The following is a 10,797-nucleotide window of genomic DNA, read 5'->3' as shown; positions in this document are numbered from 1 at the left end:
TTTGTCTAGGAATGACTGGGTCAACCTCAGAATTAGGGAGATATGCCTTTTATTTTTATAGCCTCTATAAATTACAGGTGCTCTAATACTGTAAAAAAGAACACTGGACAATCTAATTCAAGCTAGGTATTCTGAAACCTCAGTTTCCTCATCTATAAAAGAATCAAATTAGACTGCATCATCTCCTAGATTATCTCCAGTTCCAGTTAAATAAATGTCTTATAATCAACACATGAAAAACCTAGCATCTCTCTACCCTATCTGTGTTCCCTAACAGAGAATGGCATTTCTAACAAGTGTCCAGGCCAAAAACCTGGGTTTATACCTCACTCCTTCCTTTCCCTCACCTCACCAAAATCCTCTGACCCCCACCACACACATTCAATATTAATCATTCCCACATTTATATTTTCAGTTTGAACTTCTTCTCTGAATATCAAACACATACCCAAATGCCTTCTCATTATCTCTGCCTGTTGGCCAACATTCATTTCAAGGTAATATTGCCAAAACTAAGGTTTTGATGTTATCCCTGTTCTTTTTATGTTATTCCTGTTGCTCGGGCCAAAAAAGTCAGTGCCATCCTTGATCCCTCTCTCTCACTCCCCACATCCATGATAAAAACAATTCCGCTTGCTTTTGCTGCACCTTGAAAATATATCCAGAATTCTCTCACCTCTTAACACTCCCACTGCTACCTCCCTGATCCAAGCAACCATCACCTATATTCCCCTTTGTGCGAGTCCCAACACAGCAGCCAGATGATTCTTTAAATAGGAGATCATGTCATGCTTCAGCTCAAAATCCTCCATTAGCTTCTCATCTAAAACCTCAAGCTCAAGTCCTTACCATGACCTATAAGGACTCAGGTAAGTCAGTGTTCTTTCCCACTACCTTACTACCTGTATTAGGGTTCTCCAAAGAAACAGAGCCAGTAGATTTTATATAGGGATAGACCAAGGAATTGAGGAATTGGCTCACATTATTCTGGGAGGCTAACAAGTCTGAAATCTGCAGGGAGGCCAGCAGGCTAGAAACTCTTGGCAGAAGTTGATGCTACAGTTTTGAGGTAGAATTTTTCTACTTAGGATCGCTTAGTTCAGGCTGCTGTAACAGAATACCAAAGGCTTATATAAAACAGAAGTTAATTCCTTACAGTTCTGGAGGCTGAAAATCCAAGGTCAAGCCAACAGCAGAAATGGCGTCTGGTGAATGAAAGCCTGCTTCCTGGTTCACAGATAGCCAACCTGTCCTCACATTGCAGAAGGGGGTGAGGGAACTCTCTGGGGTTTCTTTTATAAGGACACTAATGCCATTCACGAGGGCTCTACCTTCATGACCTAATCACCTCCCATAGGCCCCACCTCCAAATATCATCACACTGGGGATTAGGTTTCAACCTAGGAACCTTGGGAGGACACAAACATTCAATCTACAGCACAGGGAAAGCTCAGTTTTGCTTTTCAAAGACTTCTAACTGATTGGATGAGGCCCATTCCACATTATCAAGAATTATTTTCTTTTATTTAAAGAGTATTCATTATAAACGTTAACCACATCTACAAAATACCTTCACAGCGACACCTAGTGTTTGATTGAATACTGAGGACTATAGCCTAGCCACATTGACCTATAAAACTAACCATCACACTACCCTCACCCTCTTTCAATTCACTCCAGTGACACTGGTCCCCTTAATGTTCCTCAAGCCACCAGACATGTGTCCCATCTCAAGAATTTGTATGTTACTGTTTCCTCTCTAGGATGCTCTTCCTCCAGATATTCACAAGCCTAACCTCCTCTTTCCTTTTACATTTTTTTTCCTTTAAGTCCTTTCAGCACCTCTCACCCCATACCTAAAACTGCAACTATGCCTACACAGGCCCACAGTCATATCCGACAAGATTCCATTTCTCCCTCTGTTCTCTATTTTTCTCCTTGGCACTTGGAGAATATGTATTCTTTGCTTATTAATCTTTATTGTCTACACCGGCCTTAGAACATTAGCTTCCCAAGGGAAGTGACTTGTTTTTATGTATTTTATTCACTGCTGTATCCCTAATGCCTGGAACAGTCCCTAAAGCATACCAGCTGTTCATATATATATGTATGTGTATATATAATGAATGCCCATGTCTTCTATTATTCTCTCTCCTAATTCAGGCCACCATCATCTCTAGCCCAGGTTCATGAAAAGCCTCCTAACTGGTCTCCCTCCATCTGTTTTTGTCCTTCTTCCAATGCATTCTGCATCCTGCAGCATTTCTAAATCTGATGACAGCAGTCCCCTACTCAAAATCTTTTACTAGCTCTCACTAATGCTAAGACTGAGTAATTGGTCCTCTGCTACGTCCTCTAACTTCTCTATCTCCAAGACAGAATTTCCTATTCCTTGAATGCACCACAATCTCTTACCTCCTGGTGCCTATATCTGCATGGTTTCCTACATCTGCAGCACTTATTCCCTTCATCATCTGCCAAACCCCTGCTCACCCTTTAGGTCCCATTTATGGCTCATCTCCCACCTCTATCTTCACATCTGGGTGATTTTCCCTTCCTATGAGCTCACATAGCTCCTTGTATTTAAGACGGTCGTAGAACTTTGCACCAGCTGGAGAATAGAGGGGTAAAAGATGTCTATCCTCCCAAGGAAATGGGTAGCCAGAGAGCAGAGGCAATCACCATAGATTAATTTGACAGGAAGTTACAGAGACAAGATGGCAAATGGGGATGGGCGGGTAAAGATGTTAACTGAATATTTTTATGATATGAGAAATCAGAAATCATTGAAAGCAAAAGAAACAGGTCCTGTAGGCAGGAAGAGATTGGAATTAATTAAAGAATAATAATTCAAGAAACAAGGAAAGAAAGGTTGAGAAGCAGACCACAGAGAACAGGACTCTTTCTTTGTTATTGCAGGGAAAGAAGTAGGATTGATATATAGAGATAAAGCAAGGGTCTTATAAACCAAAAATATGCTGAGGCTGTCTATGAGATATGACTTTGGGATTTGTTTGTTTGGATATATACTAGGTTTTGGAATCTCAAGGAGAAGTTTACATGATCTTTAAGACTACCTAACACTGCTTTATCAATTTGACAGTACAGAGAACCCCTGATGATAAACTATTGAACCCCTTCAGGAAAGAAAAAACAAGTATTGATTTGAAGAGATTATATGCCTAATAATGGCTTAATGCCAACCTTTCTTTTCACCATTTTATACCTCCTACTCACCATCAATTACAATATCATATAAATTCTTTTGAGCTCTAGCTTTCTTCTCACACTCGCAGAATGACTCTACTCAGAAGGTAACATCTAACTTGGAATAAAACAGTTCAAGAATGGGGACAGGGCCAGCCAAGTGGCTCAGTTGGTTAAGAGCTCGCTCAAGAGTGCGAGCTCTGAGCAACAGGGTCGCGGGTTTGATTCCTGGCCTGAGCTGAGCTGCCAACAGGTAGCAGGATGGCTCAGCTAAAAAACAAGAATGGGGGGCCGGCAGAGTGGTGCGATGGTTAAGAACTCGCTTGGGATGCCAGAGGGCCCCGGTTCGGATCCCACATATGAGGGCCAGTGAACACTGCCCTCCACAGCTAACATGCTGAACAACAGCTCAACCTGGAGCTGGGCTGCCGTGAGTCGCTGGCGACGGTGTAGGCTGCAGTCCCTGTGGCAGTGGGTTGCCATGGGTTACCGTGTGTAGCCAGCAGCCAGCGTGAGTGGCCAGCAGCCGCAGTGAGTGGCCATCCAGAAGCTGGCGACTGATCTTCCTCTCCAGGGAAGNTTCATAACAGTAGCAAAATTACAGTTATAGAGTAGCAACAAAAATAATTTTATGGTTGGGGGTCACCACAACATGAGGAACTGTATTAAGGGGTTCGCGGCATTATGAAGGTTGAGAACCGCTGCTATAGACACTAGACCATATAAGAAAATTTCATAGACAATATCATCCCTACAATAAATTTCTCCCTCTTTCCCATCAATTACCTTCTTGTAATACAGATAATCAAAATACACTTACTGTTTGGCTATAGTCAACATTAGGTTGATATAAAGACTTCTGAGTCAAAAATGCCTGCTTTTTAAAACATTACATTTGAATACTGTAACTTAGATTCCTCTCCATACATTAGCCATACTGTAGCAGCACACTGTTAAGAGTATCTGTGAGAATGACACTAGAAGGCCTAGAGTCTGCTACAGTCAGCTGCAAACTCATTTTGAAATAGATGTAATTGTTTATGCTTTTCATTAAGTTACACCTGTTCCAGCTTGCCAAGTGAAACTGTGAAGTAGGCTAGGAGAAAGCCGTTAGTGAAACTTCAGTAAGATAACGGGCCCAAAGTGTACTGACAACTTCCCCCTTTTCACAAAAAACATATTTTGGCTCTTTACACACCAGTCTGAAATGAAAACTTGGATGAACTTAGGCCTTCAGTATTCTCTGAGAAATAAGTATTACTTCTTGGATATTATGCTGACAAAATGGTAACCAGTTCCTTTTATTGCATGTTAACTATGTGCGAGGCACAGTTTGCCATCTAATCTCCCCTGCAATCCTGTGTAGGCGTGGGTGAAGGACTTGAAACAGCTGTGAACACAGCAGCAGTAAGCAGGAACCGCGATCCTTAGAGGCTGGAGCCCTTCTCTGCTGGAAAGTGACTGATGGAATGAATGCTGTAGGGGTTCTGAATTTCTTTGCATTTTTTAAACAAACTTGCTCCAATTCACCTACATCAGGCAATTACTGCGGTGACTCTAAATTTGAAAACTTATAACTGTTATTTGAATGAAGTTAATCCTAACTCTGAACCCACTAACAGGTTAGTGGGAAAATCCATCTCAGCCATCAACAGGACTACTTCTAAGGGTCACATAAAAAATCAAAGAAGCTTACGTTGTCTTGGAGTAAATGGGGAAAGACTCCTAATGTCAGCTATCATGGTACACTGGTCCTAAACTAGGACCTTGATGACAGATGGCTCTCTCTTTGGCGGGGTACAGAAATCTTGACTGTGGCAAGGAACCTGTCCTCTGTGGACACACCACAGAGCCTTCCTCGGATCCCTTGCTGTCACGCTGGGGCCCTGCCACAGGACTGCTAGGATTCACTGGCCTCTCTTCTATTTCCTGTGAAAAGGTTCACATGCTCACTTTCAGAAACACTCTTCCCTGCCCCATCCCCATGCCACTATTCTCACTTGCCAGAAATCTACTCTTTTTTAATGGGAAACAAGAATTAGAAAGGGTGTGGAATCAGGCCAAAATTCACTTGTAGTATATCCTCAACACCAACTTGGCTAGTGAGTAAATGGCTAATAAGGATTTTTACCATGGGGAAGGGGAGCAATTATTAACAGCATCTTCTCCAAGTTGGCTGGCAGATTTACTCCCTTGGGCAGTTCTCTGTGTGTGGCACCATTATGCCCATTTTATAGATGAGGTAACTATAGCCCAAGGAGTTTCAACAAACTACCTAAAGTCACACAGCTACTCAGAGGTCAAGCTGGGGATCTGAGTGCAAGGTTGCTGGCCTCACTATCACACAGCTTCAGTGGAATTCTTGGAGAGTTGAACCATCACCCTAATCATCCTGTGCTTCCTTTTACCCAAGATTTCCTTGGTATTCAAACAGTATTCCAAAATCAGCCAGTGAAAATCTCTGACGACAATTGAAGGTATTTCGTCTAGGAATTATTTTAAGGTGAAATAAAATGCTACAGCGCAGATGCCCAACTATTCTACTTGAAAAAAGTCCATTCTGACTGGTCCAATGTCAAAAATCTAATTTCCTGAAATTAAAATACTGAGCCTGAAAATACTGGAATAGTCTTTTTTTTTTTTAATTGGGGAACTGTGTTTTTCCAGGACCCATCAGCTCCAAGTCAAGTAGTTGTTTCAGTCTAGTTGTGGAGGGCGCAACTCAGTGGCCCACATGGGGATCAAACCAGCAACCTTGGTGTTATATGAGCACTGCACTCTAACCAACTGAGCTAACCAGCCGCCCCAATATTGGGATAGTCGTAATCTACACTGGACATCACATCTTTCCCCAAAATAGATAAGAATTCCCACTTGATCTTAGAGGCAACCTGACCACTGAATTTTTTTCTTTCCTTTTTTTTTTNGATCTGCCTCACCCGGGAAGAGCGCAATGATGGTGCCAACTTGGGCCAGTGAAGCAACATCCTCTACAACTAGACTGAAGAACAAAAGGGCAGCAATTGTCTGTTCCCCTTCCCCCAATTCCCCAACTTAAAAAAAAAAAAAAGGAAGAAAAGATTATAGAAATTATATATAAAAAAAGTTTAATGGTATCTAACTTCTTTCCCAAGACTTCTAAAGATTTAAAAGTGAATTTGTCCGTCTTAATCGAGCTATATGATTTTTGAGTCCTAGTTGCTTCTATGTGTCTCATTTGCTTAATAAGGACTATAGTCTCTCCTTTGTAGGGTTATTGTAAAACTTCATTGAGATAACCTGTGTAGAATGTTTAGCACAGTGTGCAGTACATGAGAAGCACTAGCTAAACGGCTGTTGTTGTTATTGTTGTCAATGCTAAAGCCTCTACCATTTTTGAGCACCTATGATGGGCTGGATGCTATGTCAGTTCTTCCATGGTTTGTATGGTAATTTATTTTTTGAGCGCTGAACTAAAGCTGAAGCCTCGCTGAAATGATTTGTTTCTGAAGACTGCTTCTGATTTCAGTTTGGGACCCACCCTGGAACCTGAGGAAGTGGTAAACAAGCTGATGAATGGGATCCTGACTGAGCAGAAAATGATTTTTGTTCCATCTTCCATAAGCTTTTTAACAATGGTGGAAAGGTAAGCAACAGTTATGTTTGTTAGCATTATAAGTATTTATTACATGTTTTTACTCAGGTTAAAACCAAATTTTTATAAAGTACAATTAAGTGGAATTAAGTTAACAAAGATAATAGACATAAAGAATCCATCAGTTTTTAAACTACGCTTGTTAATCATTGAAGAAGCAAGATTGATATAGTAGTTGGGTAAATGAACTGAATAATTTCCACAAATTCTTAATATTTTTTTAAAGAAAGAAATTTGCATATTTCTGGAAGTCTTACCTTAAATGAATGTATATGAAATGAAGAAGGATAGTTTTTAAATATTACTACATAATAGAATCACAGAATAATGATATTGGAGGAGGCCATCGATAGGTTTTCGATGTATAATTAAATGTAAATATATAACAGATAATCATTGAGCTCTTATTTTGTGCAAAATCACCCTGAAGCATAGGAATTGTTAAATAATCTTTAATAAATTTAGAGATTCTTGAGCCTTGCTGTTTCAAATGTGGTCCATGGACCAGCAGCAGCAGCATTACTTGGGAGTTTGTTAGACATATAGAATCTCCCGATCTCCTAAATCAGAATTTGCATTTTAATAAGATCCACAGGTGGTTTGTATGCATATTCAGATTTAGAAGCATTTATTTAGAGCAGTAGCTCTCAACTTTGGTGCACATTGGAATTCACCTGGGAGTTTTAAAAAATGCTCATGCCTGAGACCTACCCCCCAAGATTCTGATTTATTTGGCCTGGAGTGTGGTCAGTTCTCTAAATAATACAGCAACTTTCCTGGTGATCCTAGTGTACAGTCAAGATGCGAAACTGCTGGTTTAAAGAATGCCTCATCATAACACGTTGCCTCATGACTCATTGGAAAAGCTGTGATGAGGGGAAACTGAAGAGGTACCTTAGGTTTAAAAAAAAAAAATCCTCTTCCTGCCCGTCCTATAAGTCAGGCTTCTCCAATGTGATAATGGTATCAGGATCACCTGGGAAGTTGACTTAAAAAATAGATTCCTAGATCTCACCTCTCAAGATTTTAATACAGGGTGTTTTAGCTAGGACCCAGAAACCTGTATTTTAACAGGCAACTGCCTCAGGTAGTTAGTTCTAAGATCGTACTTTGAGAGTTACTGACCCACAGACTGAAAACAAATTAGAGATCAAAAACATAAGTGGCATGTGTCAGGGTTTTTAGCCCCTTCTTCTAGGAATTGTGGTTGAACATACCTTAGAGGTTTAGGTGATAAAGCCCAAGGATCTCCTTGGTGAGTAAAAATCAAGTTAAAACCTGTGAAGTGTTTAGCATTTTACTTGTCACATCACATAGGTAAGCATTACTTATTATAGTCCTTTAGAATGTGAGGGAAGGAATTTTGCCTGTTTTTAATCACTATAGCTCCTGCACTTTGAAGAGTTGATGGACACATAGGCACCAAAATGTTTGCTGATTGAATAAATTAATTCTATTCCTAGACTTTTAACATAGAGACTCAAATTAGATGAAGCTATGTTTGTGTGACATGTTTACAGTTTGAACATGAATGTTATTTAACTTCTTTGAAGCTCAGTTTCTTCATCTGTCACATGGAGACAATAACAAGACTTTACAGGGCTGTGAGAAATAAATAAAATAATGCACATAAAATATTTAGTATGCTATAAATATTCGATAAATGTTATATACCACTATTATTTTTATAATTACTACTATTATTATCATTGCCCTGATTTTCCTCTGACAAGGAATGTTTGTTGCTCAATTTCCAAACTTTATTTTAGTGTCATCTAGGCCAATGTCTGTATAAAGTTATACTGACTTACATATTCTGTTCAGTTTCTCTCAAACTCATTGGAATGTGATAAGTTCCTCAATATTTTTAAGTATAGGGTGGGGGGGGAAACATTAAACCTACTACATGTCTATCACTGTTTAAGGTATTTTATATTAATACACTGATTCTGCAAAGGACACTGTGGGGTAGGTGTTCATTTTTCCATTTACATATGAGGAATTTGAAGTCAAAAGTTAAATAGCTTGTTCAGCAGTATGCTCAAAGCCAAGGCTGTGGTCTGCATTTTCACTTAGCAATTCTACTTCCCTCATCTATTAGTGAAGCGTTTTAATAATATCCTGGACTATAAAATATAAAATTAGTTCCTCTTCTCGCTTCCTTTCCAGTGTCAGTTTCCTTTTTTTAAAAAGCCTTTAGCATCTCAACTATTCAGTTCTATACACCTCCTCCCTTAGATCTTTTGAAAAATAGAGGCATATGTTTATTTCAAAACTAAATATTTCAAATCACTTCTACCCTAAAGAATGTTAAGCCCCCTTCCTTTTCCTTTTGAAACAAAAATGGATTTAACTGGGAAGAACGTGCAGAAGTGACTGTGTTCAAGTTCTTAATCTTATTTAAAATCAACATGGACATGATATGTGATAAGCAAGTATTTTAAGAGATGATATCTTACAATTGCACTTAATATTAATTTCCTAATTATTTTCATGTATCTTTCTTTTAGGATCTTTCCTGAGCGTTTCATGACAATTTTAAAGCGAAAGATGAATATTAGGTTTGATGCCATTATTGGATATAAAAATTGAAGGACAATAAGTGCTTGTTTTTTTTGAAAATTGATTTACCAGGGCTAAGAGTTCATTTAATCTAATATTAATCAGAATTTTAATGTTTGGACGTCTGCTTTTTCTAATTATCATGTTTTCTTTAATATCACCTTTTGAAGCTCTGGCAGTCCTCTTTTATTACCACTGTTCTTTAACTGAACGCTAATGTCATATAATACGAAGACAAATACTTTAGCAATCAACCTATGGAAAATGGAGAAAAAGAACAAAAGCAGTTTTACAATAATTTCTAAGATTTTATGGCTCATATGAAAGCTTTGCAAATTTGTACTATGAATGTTTAAGATATATTTTTGTTTTTAGTTACACTTAAATTTTATATAATTCACATTTCCTTTTTCTATTGTACATAAAATAGAAACTTTAAGCTCTCTAACTACAAAGAAGGACTATCTCTAGTGGCATTTCAGTGAATTTCATGTGATGTAAGAAATGTCACTCCCACATTTCATTTTACACATTATGACTCTGTTTTCTGAGAGGTACCTAACATTCCAAGAAAACATTTCGGCACAAGGAACTAGAAATGGACACGTGTTTCAAGTAAAAAAGCATCATTGGTACTTAAGGCAGAGATTTGGGAGAATATACTCATAAGTGGCAACAACAATAAATGGATCAAACTTAAACTTGTGTTTCCATCTTTTTTGTTTTGAACAGAACATGGTTTAACCTTCAAATTAAAAAAATGGATTATGTGATCAAAGGTCTGTATATGTATGTATGTATTTATTTATTTATTTTAGTGTCTGGGAATCTCTCAGATGAGAAGGAGGCTCAGAGAGATGGTAATATAAGATCAGACCTATAAAATGAAAAAGTAAGGTTTGTTGGATTTCTATTAAAGAAAAATCTTTTCAAGATGATGTTAGATACATACATATGAAGAACTTGTATTAGAAAGTTCATACTCAGAAAACATATAAATCAGAGCCACTGACCCCTGTGAAATGTAGCCAATGAACCACATTTTGATTCAGATACTTCCTGATAAAAGATTTTGATCCAGTCTCTAAGCAGAAACTAATATTTACTCAATGTATGTCAGCTGCTGTCCTAAACACTTATTGAACAAATTAAGTAATCTCATCAGTGCCACTGCAGATAAGGATCACGTGACAATTTGTTTAAGGAAGGCTATACTATAGACCAGCGGTTCTCAACCTGTGGGTCGTGACCCCTTTGGGGGTCGAATGGCCCTTTCACAGGGGTCACCTAAGACTATCAGAAAACAAAAAGATTTTTACATTACGATTCATAACAGTAGCAAAATTACAGTTATAGAGTAGCAACAAAAATAATTTTATGGTTGGGGGTCACCA

General features: G+C 38.5%; 1 protein-coding gene across 1 annotated transcript in view; it reads left to right on the top strand.

The window, feature by feature from the left end:
• Nucleotides 1–10,104, top strand: part of HSD17B11 (hydroxysteroid 17-beta dehydrogenase 11) — a 34,516-nt gene extending 24,412 nt beyond the window's left edge. The window contains exons 6-7 of the mRNA XM_019668085.1: nt 6,716–6,832; nt 9,352–10,104. Of these exons, the coding sequence (XP_019523630.1) occupies nt 6,716–6,832; nt 9,352–9,433 (199 nt within the window). The 3' untranslated portion in view covers nt 9,434–10,104. The remainder of the gene's footprint in view (nt 1–6,715; nt 6,833–9,351) is intronic.
• The last annotated feature ends 693 nt before the right edge of the window (nt 10,105–10,797 follow it).

The sequence above is a fragment of the Hipposideros armiger genome, unplaced genomic scaffold, assembly GCF_001890085.2.
Source record: "Hipposideros armiger isolate ML-2016 unplaced genomic scaffold, ASM189008v1 scaffold_515, whole genome shotgun sequence".
In the NCBI taxonomy this organism is placed as follows: domain Eukaryota; kingdom Metazoa; phylum Chordata; class Mammalia; order Chiroptera; family Hipposideridae; genus Hipposideros; species Hipposideros armiger.
The sequence above is the reverse complement of the archived record's forward strand: the minus strand, read 5'-3'. Positions and strand labels throughout refer to the sequence as shown.